Genomic DNA, 18,921 nt, shown 5'->3' with positions numbered 1-18,921 from the left:
CTCACTCCCTGTGTAACACACCCTCCGACCCTCACTCCCTGTGTAACCCACCCTCCGACCCTCACTCCCTGTGTAACCCACCCTCCGACACTCACTCCCTGTGTAACCCACCCTCCGACCCTCACTCTCTGTGTAACCCACCCTCCGACCCTCACTCTCTGTGTAACACCTCCTCCGACCCTCACTCTCTGTGTAACACCTCCTCCGACCCTCAATCTCTGTGTAGCAGACCCTCCGACCCTCAGTCTCTGTGGAACCCACCCTGCGACTCTCACTCTCTGTGTAACCCACCCTCCGACCCTCACTCTCTGTGTAACCCACCCTCCGACCCTCACTCTCTGTGGAACACACCCTCCGACCCTCCCTCTCTGTGTAACTCACCCACCGACCCTCACTCTCTTTGTAACTCACCCTCTGACCCTCACTCTCTGTGTAACTCACCCGCCGACCCTCACTGTCTGTGTAACTTACCCTCCGACCCTCACTCTGTGTAACTCACCCTCCGACCCTCACTCTGTGTAACTCACCCTCCGACCCTCACTCTCTGTGTAACTCACCCTCCGACCCTCACTCTCTGTGTAACTCACCCTCCGACCCTCACTCTCTGTGTAACACATCCGCCAAACCTCATTCTCTGTTAACTCACCCTCCGACCCTCACTGTCTGTGTAACTTACCCTCCGACCCTCACTCTCTGTGTAACTCACCCTCCGACCCTCACACCCTGTGTAACTCACCCTTCGACCCTCACTCTCTGTGTAACACACCCTCCGACCATCACTCCCTGTGTAATCCACCTCCGACCTACACACTCTGTGTAACTCACCCTCCAACTCTCTCTCTCTCTGTAACACACCCTCCGACCCTCATTCTCTGTGTAACAAACCGTCCGACCCTCACTCCCTGTGTAATCTACCTCCGACCCTCACTCTCTGTGTAACACCACCTCCGACCTTCACTCTCTGTGTAACCCACCCTCCGACCCTCACTCTCTGTGTAACACCTCCTCCGACCCTCAATCTCTGTGTAGCAGACCCTCCATCTCTGTGTAGCAGACCCTCCGACCCTCAGTCTCTGTGGAACCCACCCTCCGACTCTCACTCTCTGTGTAACCCATCCACCGACCTTCACTCTCTGTGCAACACACCATCCCAACCTCACTCTCTGTGCAACACACCCTCCGACCCTCAATCTCTGTGCAACACACCCTCCAACCCTCACTCTCTGTGTAACACACCCTCCGACCCTCACTCTCTGTGTAACTCACCATCCGACCCTCACTCTCTGTGTCACCCACCCTCCGACCCTCACTTTCTATGTAACCCACCCTCCGACCCTCACTCTCTGTGCAACACACCCTCCGACCCTCACTCTCTGTGTAACACCTCCTCCGACCCTCACTCTCTGTGTAACCCACCCTCCGAGTCTCACTCTCTGTGTAACCCACCCTCCGAAGCTCACTCCCTTTATAACTCACCATTCGACCCTCACTCACTGCGTAGCAGACCCTCCGACCCTCAGTCTCTGTGTAACACACCCTCCGACCCTCACTCTCTGTGGAACCCACCCTCTGACTTTCACTCTGTGTAACACACTCTCCGACTTTCACTCTCTGCGTAACCCATCTACCGACCTTCAGTCTCTGTGTAACTCACCCTCCGGACCCTCACTCCTTGTGTAACATACCCTTCGACCCTCACTCTCTTTGTAACCCACCCTCCGACCCTCACTCTCTGTGTAACTCACACTCCGACCCTCACTCTCTGTGTAACTCACCCTCCGACCCTCATTCTCTGTGTAACACACCATCCGACCCTCACTCTCTGTGTAACTCTCTCCGACCCTCACTCTCTGTGTAACTCTCTCCGACCCTCACTCTCTGTGTAACTCACCCTCCGACCCTCACTCTCTGTGTAACACATCCGCCGAACCTCATTCTCTGTTAACACACCTTCCGACCCTCACACCCTGTATAACTCACCCTTCGACCCTCACTCTCTGTGTAACTCACCCTCCGACCCTCACTCTCTGTGTAACACATCCGCCAAACCTCATTCTCTGTTAACTCACCCTCCGACCCTCACTGTCTGTGTAACTTACCCTCCGACCCTCACTCTCTGTGTAACTCACCCTCCGACCCTCACACCCTGTGTAACTCACCCTTCGACCCTCACTCTCTGTGTAACACACCCTCCGACCATCACTCCCTGTGTAATCCACCTCCGACCTACACACTCTGTGTAACTCACCCTCCAACTCTCTCTCTCTGTGTAACACACCCTCCGACCCTCATTCTCTGTGTAACAAACCGTCCGACCCTCACTCCTTGTGTAATCTACCTCCGACCCTCACTCTCTGTGTAACACCACCTCCGACCTTCACTCTCTGTGTAACCCACCCTCCGACCCTCACTCTCTGTGTAACACCTCCTCCGACCCTCAATCTCTGTGTAGCAGACCCTCCGACCCTCAGTCTCTGTGGAACCCACCCTCCGACTCTCACTCTCTGTGTAACCCATCCACCAACCTTCACTCTCTGTGCAACACACCCTCCGACCCTCAATCTCTGTGCAACACACCCTCCGACCCTCACTCTCTGTGTAACACACCCTCCGACCCTCACTCTCTGTGTAACTCACCATCCGACCCTCACTCTCTGTGTCACCCACCCTCCGACCCTCACTTTCTATGTAACCCACCCTCCGACCCTCACTCTCTGTGCAACACACCCTCCGACCCTCACTCTCTGTGCAACACACCCTCCGACCCTCACTCTCTGTGTAACACCTCCTCCGACCCTCACTCTCTGTGTAACGCACCCTCCGAGTCTCACTCTCTGTGTAACCCACCCTCCGAAGCTCACTCCCTTTATAACTCACCATTCGACCCTCACTCACTGCGTAGCAGACCCTCCGACCCTCAGTCTCTGTGTAACACACCCTCCGACCCTCACTCTCTGTGGAACCCACCCTCTGACTTTCACTCTGTGTAACACACTCTCCGACTTTCACTCTCTGCGTAACCCATCTACCGACCTTCAGTCTCTGTGTAACTCACCCTCCGGACCCTCACTCCTTGTGTAACATACCCTTCGACCCTCACTCTCTTTGTAACCCACCCTCCGACCCTCACTCTCTGTGTAACTCACACTCCGACCCTCACTCTCTGTGTAACTCACCCTCCGACCCTCATTCTCTGTGTAACACACCCTCCGACCCTCACTCTCTGTGTAACTCTCTCCGACCCTCACTCTCTGTGTAACTCTCTCCGACCCTCACTCTCTGTGTAACTCACCCTCCGACCCTCACTCTCTGTGTAACACATCCGCCGAACCTCATTCTCTGTTAACACACCTTCCGACCCTCACACCCTGTATAACTCACCCTTCGACCCTCACTCTCTGTGTAACACACCCTCCGACCATCACTCCCTGTGTAATCCACCTCCGACCTACATACTCTGTGTAACTCACCCTCCAACTCTCTCTCTCTGTGTAACACACCCTCCGACCCTCATTCTCTGTGTAACAAACCGTCCGACCCTCACTCCCTGTGTAATCTACCTCTGACCCTCACTCTCTGTGTAACACCTCCTCCGACCCTCACTCTCTGTGTAACCCACCCTCCGACCCTCACTCTCTGTGTAACCCGCCCTCCGACCCTCACTCTCTGTGTAACACCTCCTCCGACCCTCACTCTCTGTGTAACCCACCCTCCGACCCTCACTCACTGTGTCGCAGACCCTCCGACCGTCAGTCTCGGTGGAACTCACCCTCTGACCCTCACTCTCTGTGGAACCCACCCTCCGACTCTCACTCTTGTGTAACTCACCCTCTGACCCTCACCCCCTGTGTAACCCACCTTCCTGCTAGCAGCATGGATTGTGAAATCCCTCTTTTCTAGTCTCTAATATAAAGTATTAATGAGCTGTGTGGTAACAGCATGTGAATGATATTCTGCCTTCGTGTGCAGTGCACCTGGGAGCAGCTCTGGAGCTCAGCAGGTTCCAAGCAGCCAGCAGGAGTCCAGTTCTTTCCTGAAGGCTTTCTTCTCTACGATCAGACAAAGCACAGTCAGTAAACTGGGCAGGCTTCGATCATCCAGTATGGAGCAGATTAACAGCCGGTCTACAGACGACACATCTGGGGCACTGAGGTGTGAGGAGACCCGAGAAAACCTGAGGAAAACTCCCTCGCTACAGTCACTACGGCTGGTGGGTAGTCTGAACGGTTACTTCCAGAGGCGTAGCATTGTAAAACAGAGACGTCATGTTTAACTTGTTTCGTATCTTAGTCACATCACACTTGGAGTATGTTGTACAGTTCTCCATATAATAAATAGGATATGGAGGCACTGCACAGGAATGATTGCAGATAGGGGCAAGACTATAAAACTGAGAACCATAAATATAAGATAAATTCATGGGAACCGGAGGGGATCATTCAGCCCCTCAAGCCTGTTCCACCATTGAATTAGATTGTGGTTGATTTGTATCTTAACCCCATCTATCTGCCTTCGATAGTCACTAATAAATCCAGTAAAGACTTCAGGAGAAAGGACGTGTTGAGAATGTGGAACTCACTACCAGCATGGAGAGGAATAGGCGAAGGGCCAAAAATAAATGATAGTCTGTAATAAACGGGGTCGAGAATTCAGGAAACACCCCTTCGTCAGAGAGTGGTTAGAATGGGGGCTGGGCTACCACATAGTGTTTGACGTGTAATAGCATCAATGCTTTTAAGGGGAAGCTGAATAAACATATGAGGGAGAAAGGTATAGAAGGATATGTTGATAGGGTGAGATGACGTAGGGTGGGTGGATAGTCCTGTGGGGCAGAAAGGCTGACGGGCCAGTTTGACCAATTGCTGCGCTGTTAATTTTGATGGGCAAGCTGAACAAGGGCATAACTAGCACGTGAGCTCCATCTGCTGGGCATTCTAAGAACAGGCGCACTTGTGTTGCACGGTCAGCCAGTTATGATAGTGTCGTGGCTATGACACTGGACTGGCAACCTGAGGTCCTGAGTACCAAATTCACGGCACATTCGATTCAATAATCTCATGATTGTGGTCTACTAGATCAGTGTAAAAACCCAAATGGTCCTTCAGTGAAAGGAACCTAACAGCCCTGTCCAGTCTGTGCCTCTTACCTGTGACTCCAGTCCCACACTATGTGATTGACTCTTGATCTTCTCAGGGTAACTAGGGTTGGGCAGTAAACCCTTAACTGCTACATTGGCTTGAAATCCCCTCCAATCTGAGTCAGTTTGGAGACAGCCCTCTCTATCACCAAGACTGCCTATTTCCACCTCCGTAACATTGCCCAACTCTGCCCCTATCTCAACTCATCTGCTGCTGAAACCCTCACTCATACCTTTGTTACTTCTAGACTTGACTATTCCAATATACTTCTGGTTGCCCTCCTACATTCTACTCTCAGTAAACATGAGGTCATCTAAAACTCTGCTGTCCATGTTTTAACTCACACCCGTTCACCATTGCCCCTGTGCTTACTGAGCTACATCGGGGTCCAGTAACAATTGAATCTAAAGATTATCATCCTTGTGTTTAAATTGTCTTTTCTGGCCTTACCTCTGTAACCTCCTGTAGTCCTACGACCTGGCATCCCCCCACCCCTCACCGCCACCCCTTCGCTCACTGTTTATAAATAAGGGGTCACCCCTTTAAGACAGAGATGAGGAAAAATTTTTTCTCAGGGTCGTGAATCTTTGGAATTCTCTTCCTCAAAAGTCTTTGAATGTTTTTAAGGCAGAGGTAGATAGATTCTTGATAAGCAAGGGGTGAAAGGTTATTGGGGATAGGCGGGAATGTGGAGTTGAGGTTACAATCAGATCAGCCATGATCTTGTTGAATGGTGTAGTAGGCTCGAGGGGCCGAGTGGCCTACTCCTGCTCCTAATTCATATGCTTGGATGTATGTTTGTATATGCTCCACCATTGATGGCAGTGCTTTCAGTTGCCTCGGCCCCACATTCTATAATTCCCTCCTTATACCTCTCTGCCTCTCCATTTCTCTCTCCTCCTTTCAGATGCATGTCAAAACCCACCGCTGTCCCAGCTTTTGATTGCCCTTCCTAATATCTCCGTCTTGGTCTGGGCTCCCATTTTATTCCGCTACGCCTCTGTGAAATTCCGATGTTGAATATAAGTGCAGCCTGTTGTCAGATGCAGAGCTTGAGGGATAGAGCATGTGACAGGAAGTGACATGCAGAAAGCTCTAGACTGCCCTCACATTGGGGTATCCTGTACAGTTCTGGGCATTGTACCATGGGATGGGCAAGGGAGACCATCCTGACTTTGGAGAAGAAGGAACTTGTATTTATATAGCGTCCCCTCGTGCCCTCTGAGCAGTTCTGTGCTTACTTTTGAGTGAAATTGCTGTTCTGTAGGAAAACCCGGCAGCCTATTGCACAGCAAGATCCCACAAACAGCAAGTAAGACGAGTGACCAATTAATCTGTAGTTTTGATTTAGCGTTGGTTGAGGGAGGAATGTTGGCCAGGACGCTGAACAAATTGCCTGCTTATCTTCAATTAGTGCCTGGTTTATGTCTACCTGAGAGGGCAGAGGTCACAGTATAAAGCAGAGAGGTTTTGTTAAATGACAGAGCACCTTGGCTACACCGCACCCGGATACTGTGCACAGTTCTGGCCTCTGTTATTAAAAAGGATATCAAATCCCTGGAGGAGGGGCAGGAAAGCTTTGAGAACTGAGAGAATGCAACTCTCAGGAAAGATTGATGGGGTGAGGGAGGGGGCCTGTTTTTTCCAGGAGAAGGGAGACTGAGAGGTCTGAATGAGGCTTTTAAAGGTGAAGGATTCAATAGGGTAGATGTGGGGATACTGTTTGCATTTGTGAGGGAGTCCAGAATGAGGAGGATAAATAGAAAGACTAACAGATCAAATAAAGAGTGGTTTTAGCAGATAGCACTCATGTGTTTGAGGGGAGGCTTGATGCAAACGTGAAGGGAATACAGGAGCAGGGTGGGAACAGATCATTAGAACGGGAGGAGGCTCACGTGGAGCATAAACACCAGAACTGACCACTTGGCCCAAATGGCCTGTTTCAGTGCTGTAATTTAATGAATTAATTAATCTGAGTAATTCTGTATCTCTTTTGGAAGATGGCACCTCCAGCAGGGGAACATCCTCCTTCAGGGAGAATTCATAAAGGTTTTCAAAATTATGAGGGATTTTGATAGAGTGAATGGGAAGAAACTGTTTTCACTGGCAGGAGGGTCAGTAACCAGAGGACACACATTTAACACAATTGGCCAAAGATCTAGAGGGGAGATGAGAACTTTTTTATACACTGAGTTGTTACGATCTTGAATGCACTGCCTGAAAGGGTGGTGAAGCAGGTTCGATAATATCTGTCAAACAGGTTCAGTACTTGAAGGGAAAGAATTTACAGAGCGACAGGGAAGGAGCAGGGGGAATGGGACTAATTGGATAGCTCGTTCAAAGGGCCAGCACAGGCACAATCGGCCAGATACACTCTTTCTGTGCTGTATGTTCTATATTTCAAGTAGAATTGGGTGCTGGAGCTACAAGAAGAGCCCAAGGCTGCTGGGGATGTTTCCCTTGGAAGAAATTCAGATTCGAGGGAGATTGGCGGAAACATTCAAATTGGATCCCAGAGTGGTGTTCAATAGTAACACAAGCTCCTGTACTGTCTCGGAATACAAAGGGAATGGGGATTTCTGGCAGGGGAAGCAGGGTGGGGGTGGGGGGGGGGGGGGGGTTGCGGGGGTATGTTAGTTTACGCTCGTCTTGCGTAATGGGTAACAAGGCCTCGTGGAGCCTTGCTTGATTAGGTTAGGGAGTCAGGAAAGCCTTTGCCAGCTGGTCCTGAATTTGACCATTGAATTTCTCTTCTGTATTTTGGTTGCTCGGAGCAATTAGCGTCACTAGTGACATGCGGACTGGGGCTGGAGGAGGTTTCACTGACGACAGGTTAATTAATGAGCATGCTGATCCTTATCATGCATGTGTCCAAAAATAAGGTTCAGTGCCAACATTAAAAAATGAGTGAAATGGCTGGATAAGTGCAGTTCTGTTATCTTCTGCTAGGTGTCTCCATTGGCTCAGTTGAGGAAAGCTGCATCTTTCCAATCTCTTCACTCCCAGAAGAAAAAGAAGAACCGCTCCAATTCGTACTTGGTAGGGGAGACGAGAGAGACGGGCTTGGGTGGCAGGTAGGTTGGTGATGGACGTTAGGGTATTGAGTAGTTGTGAAGGAGTGGGAGAGGCAAGGATGAAGTAGGACCCTCACAGGATTTCATCCTGGTTTTCAAATCCCTCCATGGTGTGGCAGCTCCCTATTTCTGTCACCTCCTCCAGCCCCACTACCCTCCAAGATCTCTGCACTCCCCCAATTTTAATTTTAAAGTTATTGCCCCCAGCCAGAGAAAATAGTTTCCATCTATCATCCTATCAACTCCTTTAAGCATCCTAAATGCCTCAGTTCGATGCCCCCTTAATCTTCTAAACTCAAGGAAATACAAGCCTACAATATGCAAGCTGCCCTCATAATTTAGCTCCCTAAGCCTCGTGACATTTTTAAAACTTTATTAGAAGATGCAGTTGTCACTGGCATTTATTGCCTGTCCCCCATGCCCTAGAGAAGCTACTGCTGAGCGAACCTCTTGAACCACTGCCGTCCACGTGCTGAAAGTGCTCCCACATTACAATGGATAGGACCCATGTCCAATCCAGGCCACAATACAACGACATTGAATTCTGCAACTGGAGCATCACCTCCATTGGAGCCTTGTCTACACAGTTTTAATTTAACGGCCAATCATTTCTTTGACTGTTCTCTCCCCTGACACCACCCAATTCCATTTCCCCCAATTTTACCCCCTTCGCAGCTCCTCTTTTCAATGGCAGTGATGGGCTGCACTTTCACCTGGTGCCACTCTGCAGGTTTGAGCTCAGGCAGGTTATCAACAGTTGGAGGTGTATTTTTCTCCTGCCTGGGGTATATTTACTTCAAACAGAACGTTTTCCTGAGGGATATCTCCCAATTGTGTCTGTCTGTGAGGTATATGTTTTCTGAGGGTGTAATTCCTACAGGTATATCTAGCTCTGGTAGGCTGGCAGTTCATTGCCATTCTGTTCCAGGTGATCCATGATAATGGTTTCAGCTGTGACTTAGGGATAGTAGGACTCTCACTAACCTCTCCATCAGAAGGTTGTGAGTTCAAGCCCCACTCTGGAGACTTAAGCATAAAATCCAGGCTGCAGTGTGGTACAAGGGGTGCCACATTGTTGGAGGTGCGGCTTTTTGGATGGGATATTAAACCTCCCAGGTGGCTTGACCAAGATTCATGAGAAAACAGATGATCTGGTCATTCTCATGTCGCTGGTTGCCTCTACGTAACTTTAAATAATGGGAGCTGCCTCCCAGTTGCAGTTACCGATGCTAAGCACCGGACCCTGCTAAAACTAGCACCTAGCAAACACCCTCAGCAAATCCCTTCATTTAATGAAAGGCCGGAGCATCACAGACCTGATCAGCTCACTATGACTATTTAATTATTTCTCCTTTAGTTCCTCTCTGAGAATTCCACCCGAGGTACAAGCAGTTCAAAAAGAAGGCCCAGCACTGCAATGTCAAGGGAATTGGGGATTGGGCAGTAAATGCCAGTGATGCCCACATCCCAAGAATGAAGTTTTAAGAATATCATGTGACTTAGAGAGCCTCTCAAGACAGGTGGCAGAGACTAGGCTTGTTTTTCTGTAAGTTTAGAAGATTGTGTTTAAAATGTAGGAAACGTGACAGTCAGTTTGCACAGAGCAAGGTCTCCCAAACAGCAATGTGATAACCAGATAATCTTTTGGTGATGCCGATTTGAGATAAATATTGGTCTCGACACCTGTTCTTCCAACAGTACCATGGAATCTTATACATCCACCTGAAAGGGCAGGTGGATCCCCGGTTCAACATCTTACCTGAAAGGTGGCATCTCCAGCAGTGCAGCACTCCCTCAGTACTGCACTGGAGTGTCAGCATGGGTTATGTACTCAAATCTGTGGAGTAAGACTTGAACCCTGACCTTCTGACTCAGGCAAGAGTGCTACCCGTTGAGCCACGAGTGATACCACTTATCAGTTGAGTTTACATTCACTGCCTTTCTGTTGATTTGTTTGACTAGTAGCTGCCATTAGCATCACTGGGGAATTGGACAGGGAGCAGCTGTTCATCTGACAGTTTCTGTCTCTCAGTTAGCCCAAGGGATTCCAAGACAGGGCTGAGGTGTGACAAGAAATGATGTAACTGTGCTAATGTGACTCGTACCCTCCTTCCATGTGACGACGATTGCTGTGAGAATGGTCTAAGAGCACCAACACCTTTGTATGGGGTTTGTCTCACAGCAAGGGAATGTTCAGTCAGGAGTATCATGTTGGGACAGTGAAGACTTGCATAGTTGTGTTGGGACATATATGCTCTGTGCAAATGTCTTCCTTTCATTGTCGACAGTGAACCCAAGCCTTCTGGTCGCAGGCCAATGAAATCCCTCAGTGTGGAAGACATAGGAACGCCCAATCACCCAAGGGCTATTGGTCAGGTGACTGAGACATTCACTGATACCAGCTTCATGCTTGAACTATCGAAGCCAGCTCATGGACCTTTTGGGTTCCTTATCTCCAAATCCTGTGGAGGTGAGTACTGGATCTAGAGTTTAGTCTCTGTTAAAGATCTTAGGTTTTCTTTCATTTACTCCGCCTTTACAGGATCAGTTACAAGAATGAATGGCCTGGGGTTTTCTCCAGGGAACTGATCCCATTCCATCACTGTAACCTCACCGCAAGTGTGGTGGAAACCCTGTTTGTGCACCAACATAGGAACAGGAGTAGGCCATTCAGTCCCTCCAGCCTCTTCTGTCATTCAGTTAGAACATGCATAATCGAGGTTGTGACCACATTTCTGAGAGAGAACACTCTGAGGCTATTCCAGGCTGACTTCTCCAACCTCTCTCCAGTCCAAAGTTGTGCTTATTTTATGTCTTCTCTCTCAGAGCCCCCGGTAACACACACCATTCCCAGCCTGGACGTGGACCTCCTCCAAGAATAACTCCGTGCATGGTGCATGGTCTGATTTCTGCCTTCTCCTCCACCACCCCCCCACCCCGTCACCCCACGTTTGGTGTGAAGTGCCTCTTCTGTTTGACCTTGGTGACATCAGGGTCTCACTTTGAGGGGAATGGGGGCCTCACATCCATAGCCCGACAATTGTTGAAGTCGGTATGTCAGAATGCCAAGCTGTGAGCCCTATTGCACCCTAGCACGTTTGCCTAACCTGTTTTTACTTTAAGTGTCAGGTGTACATTATAAAGCTCTGCAGAATCTATGTCCATTGTATTAAACTACAACATACTTCTAAACATTCAACCTTGCCCTTGGGCTAACTGACTCGGATCTTTCAAGAGCTGGCTTATTTTTATTTGATTGGGGATTGTGCACACAGTCACGTATAAACCATAAAAGAAAGAAAGGACTTGCATTTATATATTGCCTTTCATGACCACAGGGCATCCCACAGCAGTTTACAACCAATGTAGTACTTTTGAAGTGTAATTACCAGTGTTATGTACAAAATGTGCCAGCCAATCTTCACACAGCAAGTTCCCATGAACAACACTGTGATAATGACCAGATAATCTGTTTTCAGTGATGTTGGTTGAAGGATAAATATTGGCCAGGACACTGTGGCAAACTTCCCTTTTGTTCTTTGAAATAATGCCATAGAATCTTTTACATCTGCCTAAGAGAACAGATGAAATCTCTGTTTAAAGTCTCATAAACTTTATACAATAATCAGGAATGCACCCATTGAGAAAACAGTTGCGACCTCCTTAGAACTTGGCAAAGATTATTCCCTGTTAGTAGACATTCAAAGTTCTCTGAATTCTTTAATTGCATTCACAGAACTGGGAAACCTAATAGGTCACCTGAGCTCAGCACTTTGTTTTTGAGTATGCAGTGTTATGGTCAAGTGAGGAGGGGTCGAAGGGCCTCTCTCTTTTTCCTCTCCTTGTTTGACCACAACAGGTTTAATTCTTTCTTAAAGTGGATGTACTGGCCAATTCAGTCGGTGTTTGATTGGTTCTTACGATCATTGCAAGTAAGTAATCGGACAGGTTTTCTTGAGTTAACAGAGAAAGAGGTTAACTTTATTGTACCTAAACCGAACTAATAAAACAATAAACAACGTACCAACTTTCGCTCTCTCACACACACACACCTGAGACTTACACACACACAAATAGGTTACAGAGTGTGGGGTAAGGTAGATTGGTTAAGTTAAAGTCCATAAAAAAATTTTAAAATGCAGTCTGTCGAGTTTGGTGATTCAGCTGACTTCTAGCTGAATTCAGTGGTCCTGAAGCTTTTAGTTTGAAGAGGTAGATGACTGGTTTGATGAGTCTCTTGGAGATTGCGATGCAGATGATTTCCTCCAACAGGGTTTCTGATTGTAGCTGGATTATGCAAAGCTGGTCAGTCAACAAGCAGGATTTGAAAGCTTTCCAGCTGGAATAGAGAGAGAGAGAGAGACCCCCACTTAAGGTTTGCTCATGTCAGATTCCAGTTGATTCTGCTGCAGAAAAAACCACCAGCTTAAAATTTACAGATAGGGAGGGGCTTGTCACATGACAGTCACTCAGTGATTCAAACACAGAAGTTAGCAGTATTTCTCTAGTTCCTTTAAACTTCCTGGGTCTTGGTTCTTGCTGGGAAATGCACAGACATTTCATTTCCCTGCTCACAGTCCTTTGCAATGTAGGATACAGTGTAGCAAACTAGGCGATCAACTTAGGCTGTCAGCAGTCATCCTGTTTAAAATGTTCTTTTTAAATTTCTTCAAAAAAAATATAAATTCAGATCTCCAGTCAGTGGACCAAAGAAATTATCATTCAATAAAGGTTGCGTTTGCTGACAATGCAACCACTAGGTGGCGCAGTACTAGCACATATGCAAATACAGCCTCTTCAACTGAAATGTCACTGTCTGCAATGTTCAGGCAGCAGCCAGGATTAAAGTTGGCGCTGCTCAATTTGTCACAGAAAAACAACTTCAACCGAAAAATCCCCTCAAAGGTTGCCATTGCCGCCTCCATCCCATCCCCAACAGTCCCTCGCTCCCTCCTGCCATTGCTTCATTTGTATAATTTCTTGGATGTCTCCTGCTCAACTTGATTTTTTTTGACAAAGCCAGAAGATCTCTGGTATGATACTGGTATGATACTGAAGATCTCTGGTATGATACTGGTATGATACTGAAGATCTCTGGTATGATACTGGTATGATACTGAAGATCTCTGGTATGATACTGGTATGATACTGAAGATCTCTGGTATGATACTGGTATGATACTGGTATGATACTGAAGATCTCTGGTATGATACTGGTATGATACTGGTATGATACTGAAGATCTCTGGTATGATACTGGTATGATACTGGTATGATACTGGTATGATACTGAAGATCTCTGGTATGATACTGGTATGATACTAAAGATCTCTGGTATGATACTGGTATGATACTGAAGATCTCTGGTATGATACTGGTATGATACTGAAGATCTCTGGTATGATACTGGTATGATACTGAAGATCTCTGGTATGATACTGAAGATCTCTGGTATGATACTGGTATGATACTGAAGATCTCTGGTATGATACTGGTATGATACTGGTATGATACTGAAGATCTCTGGTATGATACTGGTATGATACTGAAGATCTCTGGTATGATACTGGTATGATACTGGTATGATACTGAAGATCTCTGGTATGATACTGGTATGATACTGAAGATCTCTGGTATGATACTGGTATGATACTGGTATGATACTGAAGATCTCTGGTATGATACTGGTATGATACTGGTATGATACTGAAGATCTCTGGTATGATACTGGTATGATACTGAAGATCTCTGGTATGATACTGGTATGATACTGAAGATCTCTGGTATGATACTGAAGATCTCTGGTATGATACTGAAGATCTCTGGTATGATACTGAAGATCTCTGATATGATACTGGTATGATACTGGTATGATACTGAAGATCTCTGGTATGATACTGAAGATCTCTGGTATGATACTGGTATGATACTGAAGATCTCTGGTATGATACTGAAGATCTCTGGTATGATACTGCTGTTGAAATTTGCAATGTAAAGCAACTTTTATGGGACGGTAAAGTCAACATTTACACTGTGAAGTTTATGGAGGAAATAACTCTGTGAATTTCTGCCGCACCCCCACCTCCATTCCACAATCTCCCATTCTCCCAACCCACACATTCACACTCACTACAGCCTTGCCATTTCTCTCCTCCCTCAGTCGCTCGTTACAAACCTCGCCACTGCACCCCCCCCCCCCCCCCCCACATCCCCTCCCCTTGGCCAATTGTTCCCCGGTGCTTGCTTCAATGACTGTGTAATAAATCTAACAACATCCCTTGACAAATTTCATTACCATTGTCGAATATCCACAATCAATATCCTGGGGGTCACCATTGACCAGAAACTTAACTGAACCAGCCACATAAATACTGTGGGAACAAGGGCAGGTCAGACGCTGGGAATTCTGTGATGAGTAACTCACCTCATGACTCCCCAATGCCTGTCGACCAACTACTAGGCATAAGTCAGGAGCGTCATGCAATACTCTCCACTTGCCTGGAAGAGTGCGGCTCCAACAGCACTCGGGAAACCTGACACCATCCAGGACAAAGCAGCCCGCTTGATTGGCACCCCATCTGGCACCTTAAACATCCACTCCCTCCACTGCCGACGCACAGTGGCAGCAGTGTGTCCCATATACAAGATGCACTGCAGCAATGCACCAAGACTCATTTGATAGGACCTCCCAAACTTGTGACCTCTACCACCTGGAAGGACATGGGCAGCAGGCACACGGGAACACCGTCATCTCCAAGTTCCACTCCAACTCACACGTCATCCTGACTTGGAAATATATCGCTGTTTCTTCATTACCACTGGGTCAAGAACCTGGAAATCCCTCCCCTACAGCACAGTGGGAGTAACTTCACAACACAGACTGCTGCTGTTCAAGAAGGCATCTCAACATCACCACCTCAAGGGTAATTAGGGATGGACAACAAATGTTTGCTCTGTCAGCAATGTCCACATCTCAGAATAAATATATATATTTATAAAAATAGTAGTTTCATCTACATACCTCATGTTGAAATATCTCAAAACACTCAACACAATTTTTCTTTAAGTGAAGGTTCTGCGGTTACATAGGTAAATGTAGAAGGAACAACACCTTGCCAAAGAGCAGTGAAGTGAGGTGAATGACCAGTTGATATAGTTTTGTTGATATTGGTTGTGTGAGGATACCAGGAGATCTTCCTACTCTTTTCCCTGTAGTGTTGTGAGATCCTCTGTCTCCCAGATCCAGCCATTAGTCTTTCCTGTGCTACTAATCTCACCTATGTTGAGTTTGTTGTGCCCAATAATGGTGATTGAAACTTGTTCTTTCCCTTCCAGTTTCTCCTCCTACCACACCCCATGTACACTCTACCCTATCATAGACTCTACCCACCCATTTAGTCTCCTTCCACACTCCATGTACACTCTACCCTATCATAGACTCTACCCACCCATTTAGTCTCCTTCCACACTCCATGTACACTCTACCCTATCATAGACTCTACCCACCCATTTAATCTCCTTCCACACTCCATGTACACTCTACCCTATCATAGACTCTATCCACCCATTTAATCTCCTTCCACACCCCATGTACACTCTACCTTATCATAGACTCTACTCACCCATTTAATCTCCTTCCACACCCCATGTACACTCTACCCTATCATAGACTCTACTCACCCATTTAATCTCCTTCCACACTCCATGTACACTCTACCCTATCATAGACTCTACTCACCCATTTAATCTCCTTCCACACACCATGTACACTCTACACTATCATAGACTCTACCCACCCATTTAATCTCCTTCCACACTCCATGTACACTCTACCCTATCATAGACTCTACTCACCCATTTAATCTCCTTCCACACTCCATGTACACTCTACCCCATCATAGACTCTACTCACCCATTTAATCTCCTTCCACACTCCATGTACACTCTACCTTATCATAGACTCTACTCACCCATTTAATCTCCTTCCACACTCCATGTACACTCTACACTATCATAGACTCTACCCACCCATTTAATCTCCTTCCACATCCCATGTACATTCTATCCTAACATGTACAATCTATGCTATGATGAACTATAGCTCACCATTTAGTTTTCATCTGAGTGACCTCAATTATCCATCTATCTTCATAGCCAAAGTCACTCATTATTGACCAGTTATCTCCCTTCATGTGAAATTGCAATACACCCAATAATTCAGGAACCATTTTCTACTCAGTATTAACAATCTGTACTTATCCTTATAACCCTTAAAATCTGTTCGCAACTAGATATTTTGCCAGGCTCTCATTGCATTGTTCATTCTCGTCATCAATCTCCATTACAGACACATGTAACAGACACATGTACCAAACACTACCCATTGTAGGTCTCATAGAGACACAGACCGACAAACAAAGCTTGATTGCATCGTCTTTACAAAGTTAATATGTGTGTTTTTTTCTGCCTTCTTTAGGTATGTTTATTCACCGAATGGCGGACCAAAATTCTGAGAAACTATACGCTGGATTGCTGGAACCAGGGGATGAAATTCTGGAGGTCAATGGGAAACGTGTGGAAGGTCTTAGCTTTGATGAGGTGAACAGTCTGATGTTACAGAACAGCACGGTGTCCATTTGGGTCAGAAGACATAATGGAACCACACGGTGACAGGAACATTAACGGTAACAACCATTGGCCCAAGGATTGGATTCACAGCTACTGTCAGCTGTTCATTCAGTGTACTTTGGATGTTTACAACACACAGCCGCACAAGGATAAAAAATATTCTCCAACCAGACTCTGCATCATGATGCTTCTAAATCCAATATTCATGTGTATGTATTCTCATACCTGGAACATGGGCATGGGACAGTAACAGTTGGCAGTCTGGGTGGCCTACCAAAGGCTAGGAGCCTGAGTGGCATCAGTGTTGAGCATCATTGTCAAATATGACATAACCAACCTCTATCTGTGACTCAGTCACAGTGATACTGAGTTGTAAAACCTCCATTCACACAGGTAACTGAAGTACCTCCTTTTTCTAACATTGGATTGTCTGGAACCCTCCTCAGTGTCTGATTGGACAGACTGTTCTGATTTGAACACCTTCTAATTGTGTAGAAATTGGGTTTTATTTTGCCCAGTCAGAGAGACCCTTATATTTACCACGCGCACTTTCTGCTACTTGCTGGCATTGATTTTAATGGGCCAATGTGCTGAGCATCTCAAACACAGTATGTACTGGGATTGCACTTTCCTTGCAAACTAGACCAAAGTACCGAGCTCCCAGCCTGTCAGAAAGGGACAGGGAGTTACTGATGAACCATCACTGTGCCATCCTTTTGAGAATTATGATAAGAGTTCTTCACATACTCACCGTCGGAGCTTGTTCCCTGACACCAACAACAGCTACAGGTGGAGTGGTTTCACTTATCGAAACTACCTCACCCTGTGTTTCTTCACGATAATGTTTAATAAAACTCCATCACAGAAACATTACTCATGAAATAAAATTTATTTAACAGCAATGGCGACAGCCTCTTAATTAAAAGGAAGAAAAGAAAGACTTGCATTTTTGCAGCTCCTTTCACGTCTTCAGGACTGCCCCTGAAAGGACGTCCTGTTACCAGGGTAATGTCAGAAAACTTATACAAAACGTAATCTCATGCTGTTCCTTTTCCTCTATTCCTTCCATCGACATTCTCCACTCTTTATTGGTACTGGTGTGTTCCATGGGCAAAAGTTATCTTGTTTCATGTCTATAACTGTTATTTCCAAGCACTCTCCATGCATGTAGATGATTTAGACACAGACATAGGAGATCCTGGACTGAATTTAATGATCGCAGAGGATGCCCCAATGGTAGACCGGAAATCTGGGGGCACCCCTGCCACGGCCATTTTCGGTTGCCCCAGCAATTGCATGGTCATAAGGCAGTGAACTGCCTGCTGCCGGGGCTCCTGTCCCTTTAAGGACTGAGGGCCCACCTCCAAGAGCTGCAGCCAATCAGATTGCCAGCAGCTGTTCAGTCCCAGCAGCGCCACTGGGAGCTGTGGCCACTACTGGGACTGCAGCTGGTTCAGTCCAGCCAGCACGGAAGAGGCCCTGGAATGAAGCTAAGTGGGGTTGGACTTGGCAGGGCCAGTCAGGCAGGCTGCGGTGAGGCAGGGTGGTCAATAAGAGGCGGGGAAGTGGGAATTACAGAGGGGACAACCCTCTATGAGCTACAGGGTGCCCGATCAGGAGGCGCCCACCCCCACCCCCGACCCCGGCTGAGCATCCAAGGAAGCCGCCTGGCTTTACTGGTCAGCCTTCCCACATGGTGGAAAGCCTCCCCACCCCACTCTGGCCTCAATTGGCCTCTGGGCAGAAAAGCCACCCTCAACCTTGCCTGCCCCAGTAAAATCCCATGGTATCGAGAAGGCGATGGGCACTCCAACCACCCCCCACCCACCCTCTCTTGTCAATTTACGTGTTAAAGTATTCAGGAGAAAAATATTATGGGTTAAAATAAAATTATTTACCTCATGGGGATAGACATGTCGGGTGACCAATGGGGAGTGCAGGGCGTGGCAGTTGGAGGGATGAGATCAAGTGATGAAACCTTCAGGAATGCATTCAGCCACAGTTGATGACCCTGCACTGAACAGATGGGACTGACAGTGAGTGTTTGGCCTTCGGTGTTGGCATCAGGAGATCTGACCCTGT

General features: G+C 47.1%; 1 protein-coding gene across 7 annotated transcripts in view; it reads left to right on the top strand.

Moving 5' to 3' along the window:
- Window positions 1-17,732, top strand: part of LOC137373081 (uncharacterized protein KIAA1614-like) — a 72,027-nt gene extending 54,295 nt beyond the window's left edge. For 3 of the 7 annotated variants that reach the window (XM_068037934.1, XM_068037931.1, XM_068037932.1), the window contains exons 7-10: window positions 3,970-4,210; window positions 8,088-8,212; window positions 10,501-10,682; window positions 16,688-17,732. In XM_068037934.1, the coding sequence (XP_067894035.1) occupies window positions 3,970-4,210; window positions 8,088-8,212; window positions 10,501-10,682; window positions 16,688-16,881 (742 nt within the window). In that variant the 3' untranslated portion in view covers window positions 16,882-17,732. Of the gene's footprint in view, window positions 1-3,969; window positions 4,211-8,087; window positions 8,213-10,500; window positions 10,683-16,687 lie in introns of those variants that run through there. The other 4 variants (XM_068037935.1, XM_068037936.1, XM_068037937.1 and 1 more) reach the window with 4 other exon arrangements.
- Window positions 17,733-18,921: the final 1,189 nt, after the last annotated feature.

This window comes from Heterodontus francisci, chromosome 8, assembly GCF_036365525.1.
Source record: "Heterodontus francisci isolate sHetFra1 chromosome 8, sHetFra1.hap1, whole genome shotgun sequence".
Taxonomy (NCBI): domain Eukaryota; kingdom Metazoa; phylum Chordata; class Chondrichthyes; order Heterodontiformes; family Heterodontidae; genus Heterodontus; species Heterodontus francisci.
Note: the sequence above shows the minus strand (reverse complement) of the source record. Positions and strands in the feature narration are given on the sequence as shown.